Genomic DNA, 19,703 nt, shown 5'->3' on the forward strand with positions numbered 1-19,703 from the left:
CACCTCTTGAACTAGTACGTCGTCTCGTTTGGCCTTGATAACCTTGGACGTTTCGGGCTCATGAACACATCAGGTCCAAGGCGGGCTCGGTTTTGGAGAAGGCTTATTCGCTGGGATTTGGGTCTGGGGATGAAAGTTGCATTCGAAGGCGCGGTTTGCCTTCAAAAGACGGGTGCAAAAGCAGCATTCCAAGCAGACTTTCAAAATAAGAGTTTCAAAGCAGGTACGCTGTTTCAAATCGGGGCTTCGCGGCGCAGGCGTGCGCATGTTGCGGTACCGGGCGCGGCCTCGGCCGCCAGGGGGCGCTGCTCCGCTTTGTCGCGGGGGTGGGTGCGTGCGCGCGCGGAGCTTCGGCCGCCTGCCGGCCATCATCGCTCTCCCAACCGGGCTCACACGCTCGTCTGTGGCCGTCCGCTTTGTTGACCGCTCGCACGTGGATCTCATTTAGGACGGGAGGGGCGCTTCGGTTTTCAAGAAGACGAGGCGAGGCAGCGGTTCCTTCTGTGACATGTGGAGGTCGCGTGTCCGTTTTGGAGACATCCTTCCCGACATGCGCGAAGGGGCCCCGACATGCAGCTCCTCGTCCGCTTGTTGCTCGTCGTCGTCGTCGCCGCCGCAGCAGGTAAGCAGCCGCCCCGACAAAAAATATCAAACGTTTGCTTTGCACGCATGAATCTGCATTTGTCATCTGACGGGAGGTTTGGAGTTGACACTTGGGCGCGAACAGAAAAAAACAAATGTCAATGATTCAACCCGAATCGGCGCCGTTCGTCGGGCTGTCATCTTTTTGCTCAAAACGCAGGAAAACCTCGGTTCGATCTGTCCATTGGTTTGTGGATATATCTGAGTGAAATTTGACACCATCTAAACCAAACGTGCCCGCTTCGTGAACCGAAAAGGCAGAAGACTAGAAGGGGGCGAAAAATCCAATTCATTTTGATGTGCTTTTGCTGAATCTGAAGGAAATTTGACGGGTTCTTCAACTACTTCCTAAAATCACATCGAGTTAGCTATCTATTGGGCATAGTTAGCTATCGATGTAAAAAGGTGCATGATTTAAAATAGTAATACAATTCATCGATTCTTATTTTTAGTTAGCTTTGACCCATTTTTGTGATCACATACCTCAAATTTGATGGAGTCAGGTATGGCGTACACTCGTACAAATTCAATTTTAAAACATGCAAAGCAGCCCGTATTGCACAGAAAATCTTTTAAAAATGGGTCATATATGTACCGGTATCTTTTTTTTTTAATCAAATCTTCATATGCTTTGTCTTAGCTGTCTGAAAAACTATAACCAGATTAAATCCAGATTGGTCTGCAGTGTAAATCCATTGTTGAACATCATTTGGTTTTTTTTGGTCATTTACGATGTGTTTGTAGCGTCAAAAGCAGTAACGCGTTTGAATTTAATTCAAACGCAGATTCGGCTATAGTGTAAAAGCAACATGTAAAATCCCGTCATCCAATTATCTGCTGCTAATATCGCTCGGGCGCCTTTGGATCAGGTTGTCATTTGTGTCGCCTTTGGTGGAGATCTCTGCTCTTTGCTCTCGTTTACATCCCGCCGGCCGCTAACGAGGCAAAAAGCTCTTGCGTCCTTCGCTTCAACCTGCCGCCGGGACTTCCTTGAAATCCAATCGGAGCGACGACAAACCGGCTGTCACAAAACGACTGCTTCAGAGCAACATGGCCGACTTCCCGCACGTTTCACGGCAGGGCTTCTTCTGGACAGCCTTTTCCTGCATCTTGTGCAGAAAGCAGTCAAGTGATTTTAATTGGCTGCTCGCAACACGGGGCTCTTCCCGCAAGCGATTTCCCCAAAACAAGAAAGTTTTACACTTATTTATTATTTTTTGTATGCGTGTATGTCCCAAATGTGACGCGTTGGCGTGACCAATTTGTTGCTTGGCAAAAGTATCGTAGCACACGCTTGGCAAAGTACTCCAACATTATTAGCAACAAAAAAAAAAAGATAAGTCAAGTAAAAGTGTTTCAGGTTGCTCTTGTAGTTTATCCACTTTATTATTATTTTTCCTTTTGTCTCCGTGGGCCACTTTTGCAATTGAACGGCTGCTCCGCGTTCCACATCGAAACACTTTTTTTTTTTGGTCTTCTTGTACGTTGCCAGGCAGATTCTGAACGTTCCCCCTTTTGGGAAAATGCTCGCTTGTTAGTCAGAGACGGAGTCCGCGTGACCCGCCTGCATCGCGAGGGTCCCCGAATGGGCATCCCAGCGTTTGTGTTTTCACTCAGACCTCGTTTGGGAAAAATCCAATAGGTCTGGAAAGTTCTTATCATGGCGTGCGTGCGTGCGTGTGGATAAGCGAGAGATGAGTAAGTGTGTGGGTGATCAGTGAGCACGCGTGTGAGACAGAAGTTCGGTGGTTGATGCCCTTCCTGACGCTTTCTCTGTTTCGGTGTCCCGGTCCTCCAGTCCGGGAAGAGCCACGGCATTCCTCAGAGGAGAACGCCACCACTATCCCACATTCCCACAGAGACTTCCCCAGTCCATCTCGGGCCGGGTCCGACTACGCGAGCACGCAAGAACCCAACGGAGGGTCTCGATCGGGGTCTGGTCCCGCCACGCCCGTGAGCGCGTCTGGGAGTCCCGATAGCGAAGCGCTGCGGCTTCCCGGGGAAGTTGGGAACAATGGAGCGGAAACATCTGCCACCCGCCTTCCGGAGACGCCGAGGCCGAGCCGAAACGCTCAAACAAATCCGGGACTGCCGGAAGGGACGCGTGGGCCTCGCGCCTCTGGGCGGTTCACTTTTCCACCTGTGACATCATCGCTGACCTTACGGACCCTGCCGGCGACCCCCGCCGGTACCGCGGCGGCAGTTTATCTCAAGAATCTTCGCCGAGGGAAGGAAGTCACTTCAGACCCCGTTTGGGGCGCGGCGCGGTCCCAAACGGATTTGTCAAAAAGTACACCGAGAACCCCGCGCCTTCCGGATGCCGCCGAGGGGACGCCGGGGATCCCAGGTTCTACCGGGACCACCGCAACCATCCGGAACTCGTCAAAGTCGCAGTACGGGACGGAAACGCCCCGGCCCGCATCCCCCACGAGCGCAAAGACAAAGTCCGGCAGAGCGGTGACTTTTGCTGACTCCGAGGATGGGATGGAAACACCCAGTGGCGCAACCCTCGCGGGGGTCCTTACGGTGGGGGCCTTCCGGGCAAGAACGACGGCACCCGATCCCTTGCCCGACGTGCGCGGCGCGTTGGCGGTCGGACGGGTTCCCGACTCCGAGGCCCAAAGGGGAACGCCCCGATACGCGACCCGGGTAGGGGTCTTGGACTTCACCGAGGAAGGGGCGGGAACACCTGGGCAGCCCCCCCGCGCAAGGACCACTTCGTCATCCGGAGGGGTTCGGAACACCCGAGGCTCCGAGGACGGGCCGGAAACTCCCGGATACCCGTCCCACGTGAGCGCCGCGACCGCGTCCGAAGGCTTCCTGAGCTTCGGGGGCCTCGAGGATCGCACGGGAACGCCCGCCGGGACCGCGTCCGAAGGGTTCCTCGGCTCGGGAGCCTCCCGGGCTCAGACGGACCGACCGGGACGCTCGCCTCAGCCGAAGGTCCTGAGCACCGGGGGCCCCGAGGACGGAAGCGGAACGCCCGGAGGTTCGCCCCTCCCGAGCACCGCGCCGGCGTCGGGTTCTGAGGATGTTACGGAAACGCCGCGCGACGCGCCTCAAGCGGAGCTCGTCAACTCCGGAAACGTGACGGCATGGCCGGAAGACGCGCCGCCCGCCAGCGCCATTTGGGCATCCGGGGGAGTTCAGAACTCGTCGGCCGCGGGGGCGGCGACCCTCGGACCCGCGTCCCGGGTGGCGGCCTCCGGCCGAGGGGGGTCCCGGGATGGGACGGCAAGGCCCGGACGCTCCCGCCCCGCGACAACCGCCGCGGCATCCGGAAGCGTCTCCGGTTTAGCGAGCTCCCGCAACGCGGGCGGCACCCTCGACACGACGCCCGCGCCGGCGACCCTTCGGAAGCCCGCCGCGTCTCCACCCGTCCCGGATGTCCCGACTCCCGATACCGCGCCCCGCGTCACGCAACAAATGCCGACGACTGAGCCACAAGGCACTCGGGGCGGCGACGCCGCGACCGCCCGGCGGCCGATCCCGGAAGCTTCCACCCCTCCGGGTTTTGCCACGACCCGGGAGCCGAAAGTTTACGTGGTGCCGGACCGGCCCGCCACCGTCCGAGGTTGGCGTGCGCGCGTATGCCGGCGTGTGTATAAGAAACGATCTGCCTTTGTGCGCTCGTAGACGCGTTGGTGTTGTGGCTCTTCTCCAGTGGAGTCCATCGAGCTGCTGCTGCAGATCGTCGCGGACGACGCCGGCTCCGCTTCCGGTCCCGACCTGGAGGAGGACGCCGGCGCCTGGGTGGGTGGGGAGTTTTCAGCAAGTTTCGACGCATACGCTTGATACGTGTATTTTGGAAGTTGCGGTTTTGCGAAGACCGTCAACGAATTGGGGGAGGGGACGTAGATTCCGGTGGCGACTCGCGGGAAGACCGAACGGCTACGAGCCGAAGTTTGCTGATGACGCCGCCCGTGTTGCAGGCGGAGCCTTACCTGCGGAGGGCGCCGGGCTTCGGCCGAATCTCGGCCGTGCGGGCCAGGTGAGCGGTCGGTCGCGCCCATCCCGGGACCGGCTCCCAAACGGCTTTTCTTTTGTTTCCTTTCTTCACTCCAGCGGTCGAGCCGTGCAGATGCTGCTGGAGTTTCGCAGCCGGGGCGCTCTGCGGTGGCTGTCCGCCTCGGGGGCCTCCGCGCTGCTGCGCCAGACGGGACTCGACCTGGTCGCGTCCCAGGGGCGGAGCTTCAGAGGCTCCGAGGTGCTCAATGTCACACTGGGAGGTGAGAGCGTCGTCTTCTCCAACTGTGGCCGGATGGACAAACGATGCTAGAAACGCGTGTGTGTGAGACGCAGGGGTGCAGGAGGACATTTGCGATTGGTTGCTCGGGTGTCCGGCGGGCTTCCGTTGCATTACTGGGCCCGGCGACAACTACAGCTGCTCCTCCGTTTGCCATTTTGACTTCTGCCACCATCATGGCGTCTGCACACACCACACGAGAAAACTTCCCGTTTGTCGGTAGGAACGCACGCCTGCACTCCCCCCCCCCCCCCTCCTTCCATCATATCACTCCCATCCTCCGACAGCTCCACTGGCTTCCTGTCAAATTTAGAATCAACTTCAAATGACTTCTCTATACATTCAAAGCCATCCATAACCTTGCGCCCCCCCCCCCCCTATCTGTGAGATCTTCTTCAAATTTCCATTCCCTCTCGCTCACTCGGGTCCTCATCCTCCCCGCACCTTTCTCTACCCTCTGCCCGTCTCAGTACAATGGGGTGCAGAGCCTTCAGTCGCTCTGCCCCCAAACTCTGGAACTCACTTCCTCCCAACATTCGTAATATTGACTCTCTTTCCATGCTCAAAACACACCTATTCAGACTTGCTTATCCACCTTAAATCTTTTCTTTCTTTGTTTATTATTTTATCTGCGGTTTTATTATTGCTCTTGGTTGTAAAGTGTCCTCGAGTGTTGCGAAAGGCGCTTGCAAATGTAATGCGTTATTATCATGATTCTTCCCTTTTGGCATGTATGGTCAGGTGCCCGGTGGGCGAGGACTTCTGGTTCATGGGTTCACGCTGCGACGTCCGGATGACGCGCACTCGCCTGGTGTGCACCTGCGCGTCCGTCCTGGTGTTGGCCGCGGCCGCGATCGGCGCGCTGGCCCTGGTCGCCGTCCGACGCTACCGAGCCGCTCTGATCCGGGCCAAAGTGGACCAGACGCGGAGCAGGTGAGAGCGGTCCTGATGTTTTACTCCGGCAGAATTGTCGCGGCTGCCGAAAGTCTGAAAGTGACTCGTAATCAATAAAGTAACCAGGTTACTTTTTCAAGGTAACTATGGCAACACTGGGAGAGTTTTTTTTTCTCTCTTCCCCTCTTTGTTGCCATCTGCTGGATATTGTCGGTCACCCGCACACAAACTTGGTGCTTCTTTTCTTTTCCGTTTTTTTCATGTATTTTAATATTATGTAAAACGGTATTTTTTTTTATTCTTTGAGTTGTTTTCCATGAGTTCATATTTATATGATTTTTTTTAAAAACTCATTTACTTTTCAATTTTGTTTTTAACGATTTTCTTTTGAATGTATGTGCTGTTACCTTTTCGTCTACAGTATTTTAAAAGACTTTTTTTTTTGGTTTGTTTTTTTTAATACTGTATCGGTGACATTTTTGAAAATGGTTCCTTTCTTGCGGCCCGCTTCGCTGCACTCCCAGCTGTGGCCTCGAGGGGTCACACTCGAACTCCAAATGATTGTTCATTTTCAAAAGCTGCAGCCTTCATTTTTACTTGATGTAAATCAGACAAAGCAACTGGGCCCTTTTGTTCAATAAAAATATTTTGTACATCTAATAATTGTAGCATTAAAAATATTTTTGGAATTACCTCACCGAAAGAAATAAAATGTATATAAATGTTAAAATGAAATTAGCTTATTAAGGTAATGGCAATTTGTAGATTCAAATTCTGGTATTCCAAACTAAAAATATTTGTAATTCATTCAATCATCCCAAAAACGTATTTTGAAGAATAATGGTAGTTGATACAATAAATGGAAAGAGATATTTATATATTGATGTCCTGTTATTTCTAAACAAACACAAAATATATACAGTATATATATTTTTTTGGGGGGGGGCGGGCAATTTTTTTAAAGTCTTATTCTTTGAAACAAAAAAAAAGTAGTTCAAAAGTAGTTGGTTAAAACGTCCTTCTTTCTAAAATAAGAAAAATTAAAGTAATATAAAAAAAACTTGAATGATGCAAAACTCTGATATTTTTAATTGATTCAATAAAACAATTGGATTTAAATGAATGAAAGCATTCTGAATGAATGTACCGGTACTATTAAATGGTCGGTCTGATTGTGTTTGTGTTTGCAGCTACCGGCGCTTCAACCATTTCGACGAGCTGTCGTCTCGCTTCTGGCCGCGCTCGGCGTCGGCGGCTTCCGCTGACTCGATGGACAATCCGGCATTCACGCGCTCTGACGAGCTGCTGCACATGCGAGCTCTGGACCGGCCCTGCTGCTACCACGATGACACCTTGTCGCTCGCCTCCGCCTCCGCCTCCGCCTCCTCTGGCTGCACCGGCGGCGCCGCGCGCCTCAACGCCATCTACCCCGACAGGTGTACACGCACACACACACGCGCGCGCACACGCACGCGTGCCATCCAGCCGAGTCACGCGTTAAATCAGCGGTCGCGTTCCGAGACGCTCTTTGTTTTCTATGAATGAATTCTTTCCATCAAAGTCGAGCGTTGCCTTCAGGGATGGTCTGAAATCACATTTTTATTCATAGCTGTCTAAATTCATTGACAGAAATCTTCAATTGCTCAGTTTCGCGTTGCCTTTCCGGAACAACAAAAATCACCTTTATCAATCCCAATCAAGTGTTGCCTTCAAGGACGCTTTGAAATCAAAGCCTTCAAACTATGTGTCGATGTCAGGTGTTGCCTTCGGGGTCAGTCTGAAATGCGTTGTCTCTCGATCCAAATCGGGTGCGACCTTCAATGACAACTGGTGAGTTGCCTTTCGGGGACAGTCTGAAATCATAGCCTTGATCTACATCGGCCGTTGCTTTCTTTTCCACTTTCGACCGAGTCGAGCGTTGCCTTCGGGGCCAATCTGAAAACCTCTCGGTCACGCGCCGCGTTCGTCTCGCTTGTCCCACGAGTGTAAAAAGAAGCGTGTGTGCGCGGCAGCTCTCGGTACGGTTGGTGCGGCGGCGAGCTGAGCGTGGGCGACGGCGCGCCGGACTCGGGCAAGGCCGGCGACTTGTCGGTGTGCAGCTGGCCGGTGGAGCCCATCCACTGGACGCCCTTCCCGCTGCTGCGGCGGCTGGCCGCCCCCCGGCACCCCCGCGCCGTGAGTACTTGGAAATCCGTGTCATGAGCTCACGTCAGATTTCAAATATGGAACCATTTCGAGGAGCGACACAATCGTGTTTTTGTGCGATTGCTGGAACGAGCAAATAAATAAATAAAGTCTGGTTCAGCCCATTCAAACTGTCTTCACGACACATTTTTTTTTTGGGCCGTGACTGATTCAAGGTTATTCCCTCCTCCTTCGACATTTCTTGACGAAATCAAACCATTGCGGCCAAAAATCTTTTCACATTTTCCCCAACGAGGTCACGAATGCAAAGTCGTTAGCGTGGCTCAGCTCAGCTAGGTTTTGTACTTTCGGAGCGATATCGAGAGCAAGCGGAAAAGCGTTGCTCCTCGAGAGGCCGACTTCTGGTTCGTTGCGCCGTATGCTACGCTAGCTTAGCATCTGTCCTTGTGTTGCCTCTTCAGGCTCGGACGTCCAGGCCGCGCTCGTACCGCCACGGCATGGAGCTGGTGGACATGAACCGCAGCTGGACCGCGTGACTCGGATGCTCTTCGGCCATCAAACGCTCTCGGTGTGCGTGTGTGCGCGCGTAAAAAAAAGTTAGCCGGTGATCAATCAATAAATACCGTGTGACTATTGTGTGCGCATGCGTGGGTGTCATTCGGTGCAAATGCCGCACCTGCTGGAAAATATACTGAAATCTCGGCAAGTATCACCATCGTGGCAAACGTTAAAATACAGTAACTTATTGGGCCAAAGTGTTCAGTCACGATTCATCAAATAATTGGAATGATTTGATTGTTCAGAAAAAAAAAAAGGATGCTGTTTGTTTGTTTGTTTGTTTTTTACCCTTGAAACTTTGTTGGGATTATTTTTCCACACAGACTATGAAGTTACCATGGAAGCGCGCAACGCTCGCTCTCGAGCTGAATTTCAATTTGACTGCTTGATTTGATCCAAAGGACGAATACTGGGATAGTGTTCATCAAAAGTGAGAAAGTGGTTTTGTTCCTGCAACGCACTCTGTATTTTTTATCGTCACTGAAACATTTATGCGCAGTACAATGTTTGAGCACAAGCTTGAATATCGGGGAGAGAAGAAAATCCATGGGGAAAAAAAAAATGGAGATCAAGATGTAAATTGTATTGCACCCTAAAGTCTAAATCAGGGGTGGCCAACCAGTCAGAGCTAAACTTTTTACAGTGTTACTGCAAAGAGCCACACACACACACACACTCACGCACATATGCATGCACGCCACGACGATATATGAAACCGAAAGACACAAGCACACCCCCCCCGCCCACCCATTTCCTCCTCCTACTTGGGACCAGTCCGCTGGCTCTTGGTCGATTGCGATCTACGTATTGGGCACCCCTGCCTTAAAAACAGAGGTCATTCGCTGACTAGCTTAGCACTTTACTCAGTTGTCTGCGCGTGAGCAGTGATTCGGTCGTCTGATTGGTTGCCCTCTATGTCAATCAAGTAACGGGACCGCTGATAGGCTGACATAGTACGTTCCGTGTTTGTAGGGGCCGTCGTTTGAACGGCAGCGCTCTCGCCGAGGCGTTTTCGACAATTGTCGCGTGAAAGCCCGGGAGCCGCATCGAACCGGCCAAAGAACCGTACGCGGCTCGCGAGCCGCGGGTTGGCCGCCCCCGATCGAAACGGTTGGGATGTGACGAAAAGCAATTGGACTGTGAAAGCCGTTCGCAAGCTGCACCGTGAGTGATCGTCAGCAGAGCCGCGAGCTTCGACGGCGTCGTTTTCAGGTGACGGCGAGGGACAAAATGGCTGCCCCCCCCTGAAACTGATAAAAACGGGCGCAGTTTGCGACCTCATTCTTATTCCGCAAACGCAAGTCTGACCCACTGGTGAAAGGACACTTTGATCCTCTCCTCTTTCATCTAGAACCGCTTCAGACAACAAAATGTATGCAGAAAAGTGCCGAAGATTGCACGACTGTCCGTGTCCTATGTCTTGTGTTGTGTTTTGTTCTTTTTTGTGTTTTTTGTTATTGTAAAGTGTCCTTGGGTGTCTTGAAAGGCGCTTATAAATAAAATGTATTATTATTATTATTTTGACTTCAAAATGGCGCCGCCAGAGTGGCTGCCTTTCCAGCAGCTCCTATATTTTGTTGTTCTACTTCTTCCTTTCATAACGTTGCCGCTGTGAATCGGGAATTTCTCCATTGCGAGACTAATAAAGGTTTTCGTAAGATGTGTCAGAAAACACAAAGAAAAGTCAAAGTTTAAAAAAAAAAAAAAGAAAAGAAAAGGGAGAGAAAAAGAAACATTGGATTTATAAGGCACAAAAAGGGGGCCCGGCAGTGACCTGAATTGGAAGGAATCGCTGGGTTTTTGGTTTGCTAAATACAAAAAGTCACATATAATACAATACATGCTGATTTATATATATATATATATATGTATCACATTCAAACTTGCAAAGTTTGACGTTTGAAGGCGGTATTGAACTTTTTCTTCCACCCACCGGTGCAGCAATTCCGCTTACGAAACTCTCCATTGGAGCGGCTTCTGTCTTCCCAAGCTAAACCGTCCCAGGCGCCCCCAGAATCCGACCCCTCCCCCTTTGGCCATGGGCTGCATGAAACCCGGCTGGAATGCCAGACCATAAAAGCATAAAAGATCAAGTCCGGGCAATGGGAAACGGGCCTCCTGTGCCGATCGAGTATTGCGCTCGGAGATCGGGAATGCCACCGGACGACGGGAGAGGAAAGCAAAGTAGCAAAGAAGCTAGCTGTTAGCTGCATTCCATATATGGTCTTGGAGCCACGGATCGGGCCTGCGTGCGCGTCTGCGCATCCACGTGATGCCGCACGCGCATCAGCATACAAACGCTTCAAACGAGATTCATTCGGATCCTTGCGCCGCTTCTTGGTCACGTGACCCGTAAGCAATACGTTCTTCTTCTTCTTCTTCTTTGCAGTCACGTGACTCACTCACGCCGATATCTCCTTATATGGACGTCGTCCAACGCACCTCTCAAAGACCAGCGCGTGCGATAATTCCCTGATTGGCTTGCTCACCTTATTAACATCTCCATGTTCCATGTAGACAACATGTGTGTTAATGGGGGCGGGGGGGGGGTCACTTCCTGTATGCACGTTGAGGTGAAAGCATGGTTAAAAAAAAAAAAAAAAAATAACGACTTCCTGCCCCCCTTGGCTGGCCAGATGTCCTTATTAGGAACACGAAGGAGAGCCACGGAGAATTCCTGTTTTTGTGGTCATTGTCCGGGCACGCTTTGAGGGCTGCAACTCACACACACACACACACACACTCTTTGTCTCTCCCTCAATTAAGATAAGATGAGAAAAGCTTTATTTGTGTCGCGATGGAGAAACTCACAATTTACGAGCGGAATCCCAACATCAGGTATTTGGGGTTCATCTTGCCTTCCCATGACGCCACACTTGAATGTTGGGACCCGAGCGTGACACACACACACACACACACGCAGAAAGACCCGGAAAGAACTTTTCGGTGGTATTCCGCCACCTCGACTGGTTTCCCGAGGTGGAAGTGACAAAGTCACGCAGGAGTTTCCAAAACCTTGCCTTGCAAGGGCACCGTATTGAAAAATGGAGCGACGCTTTGGACGGCTTGAATTTCTCAAACGAGCTCAAATCAATTCCTCAGGCGAAACGCTTTGGTTTTTACTTTATACTGTTTTTTGAACTGCTACGTCAAAACTTTTTCTTAAAAGATGAGAGAAATCGTTTTGGGGTATTTCTAGCATTTTGCGGCGGCCGTGGCCCCGTACGCCACAGGGATAGATTTGCGGAACATTAAAAGTTGTTTCTCGACAGACCCGATTCCGACGAAACGGGGAGCCGAGTTGAGTTTTGTTAAGCGCTTTGTTATAGATGCGGCTGTCGTAAAAGCGCTCTATAAATCGGCATGTATTGTATCTTTGGAAAAGAAAATATCGCCATTGCGAATGGCTCGCCCGCGCATGGGGTGCAACAGCGCACCTTTGTTTGAGTTTGTCATAAATGTGAACCGGTTCGGTGATTTTAAGCCATCGCCGATTCTCCACGTGCTCTACCGATAGCTCGAGCGGGACGGCGACACCGGAATCCGCCCGTGGCCTTTGCGAACCGTCAAGACGGCCGGACGATCCCTTCCGTTTACATTTGCGTCGAATTTTCTCGCCGCCATCGGAAACCGACCGGTCTAAGATTTGAAGGGAACGCCGGATCCAAGCTTTTCTCGACGGCAATACCGTCCGTCTCGTCTAAACGTCTTGTTCTGATCCCAAATTGCCTTTGTGAAATTGGAACGAAGCGGCCAAATCCACCCGTTTTTTGTCCCTCTCGTGGGGCGGCCATTTCGCCTCTTGCCGTTGACTGAAAACGACACGGGCGCCGGCCAGGAAAACCGACGGAAATATGGATGGCACATTAGAAATGTGCACAACTGACCAGAACGTCCCACTGGAAATACGAGTCGACTGTTGAAGAAGTTCAATAAGCCAACGGGAAATGTTTGGCTCCGAAATGCTGCTGCCGGAACCAATAAACCTCCCTTTGACCATGACATCATAAAACATAATAAAAGCATACGCTTCACGGTGCCAAACGTCAAATGAATAACACACATCTGTCAATCACCAACGCCGGTAGCCGTGCGAAAAAGAATTTGCCGTTGACCACATTTGACTTCATAAACCGCCTGTGTCAACAGCACAAGATTCAGTTTGTGCGCGTAAGAGTGTGTTTCTCGAATTTTGGCCTGCACCCCATTAAGCTCCGATGCCATCGCAGCAGCTCCATCATATGTTTGCGCGACGAGTTTTTCAACACAGCTGTATTTCTCCAACACTTCCAAGACATACGCAGCTACAGCAGGGGGCTCACGTCATCAAATCCTAAAAATGCTTCCTTCACCACACAGTCCACTTCACTTTGGGCTACATAGCGCAAAATAACAGAGATCTGTGCTTTGCTTGCGATATCCGTACTCTCGTCTACCTCTACGGCAACAAACGGGGCAGCATTAATCTCCCTTTTTATATCATTTCTTATCATATCACCGATTGCTTCAATTAGATTGTTCTGTATTCTATTTGACAAGCCAGAAAACACAGTGGATGAGTCCAAATGTCGAGCTAACCTCTCATCTTTTTCAGCAAAAGCATGTACAGTAATCCCTCGTTTCTCGCGGTACATGGGGACCAAAACCACCCGCGATAAACGAATATCCGCGAAGTAGCGACCAATTAACATATATATAAAAAAAAAAATAAAAGCCCCACGTGGGCCTTTGCGCTTGAGCAGAGCGCGCGCGCGCGCACACACACACACGGGCCAGAGATCCAGCTTGTGCATCAGACAGTTTATGATTAGTCAATTAAGACAATTAAGGATGAAAGAGACCTGCTTTTGTTCTTATAAGCCTCCTCTCTCTGTCTCTCTCTTTCTCTCAGCAGCACACATACACTCACCTGCGCGGCCCACGCACACACACACACACACACACACACACCGTGCCCCACGCGGACCTTCCGCGCTTGAGTAGAGAGAGCACACACTCGCACGCATAGTAAACAACACTTAGACACTGATTTTTGCGGACTTCAAAAAATAAAATAAAAAATAAAAATAAGAATGAAAAAATCCGCGATGCACCGAAGCCGCGATAAACGAACTGCGGAATAGCGAGGGATCACTGTAATAGTTCTACATAATTGCCACGATTAGAAGAGCTTGCCCTCTCGTCGTGACCGCGATATGCCAACTCCTGTTGAGCTAAAAAGCAGGTTGCGTTAATGAGGTCTTTCAAAATCTGTCGGTTTTCCTTGAACTTGGCATTGTGGATGCTAACCATGAGCCTTTGCTGTTCGTTCAATGCCAAATCGATCCTTGAGCTTCCAAAAGTTTTTAAAGCAATCTGGCTTTGAATGTGAGTGGTCGATCTCTCGTGTTTGCTGAGGCTTCGTGGTCAATTTTTCATGTCACAATATCCCGTGTTAGTCCAGACATTGTCACGAGTTGAGAACAAAAGGCAGGGAAAGCAGTAAAGACGGTTTTTGAAGGACAACCACTTAGCCGTTCCGTTTGAAAAGCGCGCGTTATCGTCTGTCCGCGCCGTGCCATAGCCTGAAGCAAACCTTTTAGCTCCGGCGTTGGTCTACCTGTCTTAATCACGTCCACTTTTGACCGAAAGTCCAGTTTTGAGAAGTTTTTAAGCTTTGATATATAATCCTCTTCTTCCATTTTGCCAGTCCAACGTAGCAAATTATAAAAAGGATCGCACTTGACTCGCCTGGCGCCTCTGCGCAGAAGAACAGCGCCACGTACCCGTATGCTCACGTACGCCCTCTTTGTTGTGGCAGAGAACTATCTGCCTCAACCTGTGCCTTTTCACTGCGGTTTTATTTCCCATCAGCAAATCTAAATATGTCACCAAAAAAAACATTCAACTTTAATGGTTAAAAACATTAGCCAGTGTGTGTGTGTGTGTGAGACCACTATGCCGAGTGTTAAAACCCTGCTGCCAGTGACCCCTGAAATGGACAAACTAGCCCCCAGATGGCCTTTCCTTCTCGAACATTTTCACTGAAATGCCATTCATTATAGTGTCGCCGCATACACTGGACCGCATCAAAGATGATAGATAGATAGATAGATAGATAGATAGATAGATAGATAGATAGATAGATAGATAGATAGATAGATAGATAGATAGATAGATAGATAGATAGATAGATAGATAGATATGATCCCAAGGGAGATATGATGTTCTTCCTCACGTAGCTCGCATATCGTGGACATAAACATTTTACACGTCTTAAAAACACGGCTGATCTTTTTTTATGATGGGTGACACCCATTGGACGCGGGGGAACCAATCGGAGGCCGCCGTGAGGAAAGTTGTCCTTATATGGAGAGGGGCTGCATCAGGAGCGTCTTTAAAAGTGCAGCGGCCAGCCGGTTGAACGTCACGGCTAAGCATCCGAACTCGTGCACGGCATCAGTCAGTCAGCACCTCGCTCGCATCCTCCTCGCTCACGCAGGTAAGCGGAGCTCTTTTTACGACAAATCAAAATTCTCTTCGAAGTCGTGTTTGAGAAATGTAATTGCCGCCGACGCGCTTTGTGACTTTCCATACGGATTTAATGAAGGCTTGAAAGCGGAGTGGTCGCGCCAGGCTAGCCTTTAGCTTGTTAGCAGCCGGGAGGGCAGGCGAAGCGCTGACGCCCGCGTTCAAAGAGGCGACGTGCGGCTTCGTGACGCCGTGACGACCCTTACCCGATGGATCTTTTATCCGTCTTATTTCTAAAGCGGGCTCTTTAAAGTCTTTGACCGTCATCGACCCCACCCGGCCGGCCGCCAGCATCCCTTTGGTACGGCATCGTCTCCCCAGCGGCTAGACGGATTACCGCAAATGGATTAGCCACCCGATCACCTCCATTTTAATCTTCTGGATTGAGCGATTAGCATCGACATTAGCCCCTCGGTTTGAGGTCGAGAATTTATTTTTAAATCGTTGCATCTCGTGGACAAGGTGAGGCATCGAGTAGAGCAGGGCAAGATTGGATTTGGATCACTGACAATAAAAAATCATTTCTCATTTCTCTTTATGCTTTGACAACTCAATTGTCGTTTGAAAACGGAAACTTTACAAATGAATACAATGCAAAAAAAATGTGACCGTTTAATATTCCACGTGCCATGTATTTTAACTGAGTTAAAAATGTTAATACATGACTGGTTAAATATAGAAGTACCTGATTATTTGAGTCATTTGAGAACATATCTATTTACAGGAAATTACAAGTATAATGGCTTTAACTCCTGAAAAGATGATTAATGTTCTGAGCTAATAAAAAAGCGCAAGAGATAGCTATAGCTAACATTTAAAAAAGGAATCTTCTGAATATGAATTAATTGTGATGTATTGAGACGCTATAAATGTGACTGCGTATCACTGGGGAATATCCAAATCAGTGCTGCATGTGCCCATTGCACCCCCCCCCCCTTGTGAATTATTCAAGCTTTGATGTTGCAAGGGAGTGGCTGCGTTTGCGGGACAGCGTTTGCTGAGTGGTTGTGCAGCGCCACACTTTTTCCATATATGGCCACGACCGGACCCCGCTTTGCCTTTTTTTTGGGGGGGGGGGGTGCCGCCATTACGACACGCAGCGGAACGAGGCAAAGAGCCTCTGAAATGGTGCAACTTCCTGCTCCCTTTTTAGGTGCTTCATACTCATTTTTTTTTTTTTTTTTTGTATTTCAGAAAGACATGGAAGACGAAATCGCCGCCCTGGTTGTGGACAATGGATCCGGTATGTGCAAAGCTGGCTTTGCCGGAGATGACGCCCCCCGCGCCGTCTTCCCCTCCATCGTGGGACGGCCCAGGCATCAGGTATTATTAGAAGTACCAAGAAATAAACTGAGGCTCAGAGGGGATGGAGCCTTTTCCGTTGCTGGTCCCTCTCTCTGGAATGACCTCCCAATGAACATTCGGCAAGCCTCCTCGCTGCCCATCTTTGAAACCGCCTCAAAACTCACTTGTATTCTTTGGCATTTGACTCGGCATGACTCCGACTTGTTCTTGGTTTTGCTGTTCGGTGCCTTCTACCATCTTTGTTACTGATTTGTTGCTTTACTGTTGTATATGTTCGTTGCTCCATGTGCAGCGATGGCTGTTTGAAAGTGCTCTATAAATACAGTTGAGTTGAGGTATGCCGGCACCCTTCTTCGGATCTTGACGGGACAAAGGAATACGCGTGCATTGAAATGGCCTGCCAGCTTTTTGGATCATGAAAGTTGAGCTATTTTTTTAAATGTGTTGTAGCAAGAGTATCCAAATGAGCCTATGATTGCGTCCCTTGACGAAAGGCGCTTGTTTTATAACGTTGCTCCTCCCGGCGGCAGGGCGTGATGGTGGGCATGGGCCAAAAGGACTCATACGTGGGGGACGAGGCTCAGAGCAAGAGGGGCATCCTGACCCTCAAGTACCCCATCGAACACGGCATCGTCACCAACTGGGACGACATGGAGAAGATCTGGCACCACACCTTCTACAATGAGCTGCGCGTGGCCCCCGAGGAGCACCCCGTGCTGCTCACCGAGGCCCCCCTCAACCCCAAGGCCAACCGCGAGAAGATGACCCAGGTAGGCCTGCCGGCCCCTGGTGGTGGTGGTGGTGCTGCTGCTGCTGCGCGAGAAGTCGTGCGCGGTGCTTTTTTTGGTCTCTTCCTTGCTCAGTGCCTTTCCTCCTTCAACTTCCAGGTGTCTTTTCTGAGCTCTCTTTCCAGCACTGTGCGGACTTCAGGTTTCTTGTGCGTGGCTCACGACGGCGCGCGGCATGGCGTGACTGCTTTGCACTCACATGGCATGCAAAACAATTTTCAGTGGCATGTCGTCAAAATGGGCTCAGTTAATTTAACAAATGTAAATTGGGAATATCACTTTAAATGGTCAGATTTTTAACATGACACTAATGTCCCAAAAATGAATTATTTATTGGTTTCAAGAAAATCCAGGAGCATATGACGGAATAACATTTCAATTACAAACGGCCAGATTTTTTTTTTTTTAACACTACAGTGTAAATTCTGTCCCATAATTTAAACAAAAAAAAAATCCAGGCACATATGATAAGCAGAATAGTACTGTGTTGACCTGATTTTTCACATCCTAACAAAAATTGCGTGCCTAAAGGTGACAACTTTGCATACCACTAGAGGGCAGCTGTGTTCATACAAAGTGAATTAACTACAGGTCTGACTTGGCATGCTTAGACAAAGATTTGCGGTCTAAACCACTGAAGTATTTTTTTTCTTCCCCCCCCCCCCCCGCCCCCCAGATCATGTTCGAGACGTTCAACACGCCCGCCATGTATGTGGCCATCCAGGCCGTGCTGTCCCTGTACGCCTCGGGCCGCACCACCGGCATCGTGATGGACTCCGGCGACGGCGTCACCCACACGGTGCCCATCTACGAGGGCTACGCGCTGCCGCACGCCATCCTCAGGCTGGACCTGGCCGGGCGCGATCTCACCGACTACCTCATGAAGATCCTCACAGAGCGTGGCTACAGCTTCACTACTACTGGTCTGTGACACGCATGAAAGTCGTAATTGTGCAAACGGGTTCAAAGTTTTAACACTCTTCAATGCAACCACCGCCCCAGTGTAAACGGGTATTTTTGTGTGTGTGTGTGTGCGCGCGTTGCGATGCAGCTGAGCGCGAGATCGTGCGTGACATCAAGGAGAAGCTGTGCTACGTGGCTTTGGACTTTGAGCAGGAGATGGGCACGGCCGCCTCTTCGTCCTCTCTGGAGAAGAGCTACGAGCTGCCCGACGGGCAGGTGATCACCATCGGCAACGAGAGATTCCGCTGCCCCGAGGCACTCTTCCAGCCTTCCTTCCTAGGTAAGGCCCGCCTTTTTAGGCCATGAAAGACCCCCCCCCCCCCCCCCAAAATAATAATAAATCAGCAAAGGTGACTGAAGGCGTTGCTCTCCAGGCATGGAGTCGTGCGGCATCCACGAGACCACCTTCAACAGCATCATGAAGTGCGACGTGGACATCCGTAAGGACCTGTATGCTAACACGGTGCTGTCGGGCGGCACCACCATGTACCCGGGCATCGCCGATCGCATGCAGAAGGAGATTACGTCCCTGGCCCCCACCACCATGAAGATTAAGGTAATATTAGCGGCACACGGTTAGGGAAAAGTACCCCTCCCTGTCTGTCATGCTCTGTTGCCCCTCAGTGGCCAAAATGAGTAATGTCTCTTGCATCCCCCCCCCCAGATCATCGCTCCTCCGGAGAGGAAGTACTCGGTTTGGATCGGCGGCTCTATCCTGGCATCGCTGTCCACCTTCCAGCAGATGTGGATCAGCAAGCAGGAGTACGATGAGTCTGGCCCCAGCATTGTCCACAGGAAGTGTTTCTAAAGAGACTGTTGGACCCCCTCCATCTATCCCCCCCCCCCCTGTCAAACACACTGCTACCAACCCAAAAGGGTGGCTCTCATCAACACTGTCTGCCGAGCCAGCAGCTCCTCTTTACCGTTTCCCCCCCCCCCCCATTGGTCGCTGAGGAGCTCTGCAGGAAGTCCAGAGCACCACTCCCCCCCACCCCCACCGCAGGCAGTGTGAATGTGAGGAATATGATTTTTGTGTCGTTTAGGTTCTTTAGTTTCACCACCTTTATTTGCCTCTATGAAGGTTTCCAACTCCTGCCGGGCTTTCCTTGCCCCCGGCGGATCTGTTAGTATTGCTTGATGTAAATTATGTCATGTTTGTTTTTGTACTTTCAGCCTTAAGATATTTGCTCCACTTATTGTCAATATGCAAAAATGAGAGGAAAAAGGACAGCTTCTACTTTGTAAGGTGGTGGTGTACATGAGGCTTGCCAAGCTTCTGGTTACATGACAACTTAATAAAGCGCACATGTCAGATCTCATTTCTCACCTTGTCTTTATTGTACTGAATGCTAGTAATCAAACAAATTCGACACAAAGTGTTGCATTTTTGGTTTTACAAAGGAAGTATATTGAGGCAATTTGTACTGCTATAAAGTGCATTTACTGGTATGCCCAAGTGCAATGAAAAGACTGTTGAATTTTGAATGCCAGTACGATACTTCTACAGGCTTGGTTTCAAGCAGTTTTGCTTAACCGTTAGAATACAGGTCAGCTGTGATTGTTCGTTAATTGAGCACCTTAATTTCCGCTGACGGCAAATGGGGAAAATTGCGCTTCTCCCATGAGATGGATTAAACACGGAGTTTGCCAAA

The 19,703-nt window shown here is 50.3% G+C and overlaps 2 protein-coding genes across 2 annotated transcripts; both read left to right on the forward strand.

The window, feature by feature from the left end:
* The first annotated feature begins 319 nt into the window (after window positions 1–319).
* On the forward strand, window positions 320–10,003 carry vap (vascular associated protein). Its single transcript, XM_086118970.1, has 10 exons — window positions 320–622; window positions 2,441–4,216; window positions 4,307–4,395; window positions 4,575–4,633; window positions 4,708–4,871; window positions 4,945–5,107; window positions 5,630–5,821; window positions 6,973–7,218; window positions 7,795–7,957; window positions 8,389–10,003. The coding sequence occupies exons 1-10, from the start codon at window positions 571–573 to the stop codon at window positions 8,461–8,463; spliced, it is 2,979 nt and encodes a 992-aa protein (XP_085975096.1). The 5' UTR covers window positions 320–570; the 3' UTR covers window positions 8,464–10,003.
* Window positions 10,004–14,797: 4,794 nt separating this feature from the next.
* LOC147199683 (actin, cytoplasmic 2) lies at window positions 14,798–19,370 on the forward strand. Its single transcript, XM_086120824.1, has 7 exons — window positions 14,798–14,966; window positions 16,190–16,318; window positions 16,831–17,070; window positions 17,765–18,011; window positions 18,140–18,331; window positions 18,426–18,607; window positions 18,716–19,370. The coding sequence occupies exons 2-7, from the start codon at window positions 16,196–16,198 to the stop codon at window positions 18,857–18,859; spliced, it is 1,128 nt and encodes a 375-aa protein (XP_085976950.1). The 5' UTR covers window positions 14,798–14,966; window positions 16,190–16,195; the 3' UTR covers window positions 18,860–19,370.
* Window positions 19,371–19,703: the final 333 nt, after the last annotated feature.

Source organism: Hippocampus guttulatus, chromosome 9, assembly GCF_054856545.1.
Source record: "Hippocampus guttulatus isolate MCC_2025c chromosome 9, RoL_Hgut_1.0, whole genome shotgun sequence".
Lineage (NCBI taxonomy): Eukaryota > Metazoa > Chordata > Actinopteri > Syngnathiformes > Syngnathidae > Hippocampus > Hippocampus guttulatus.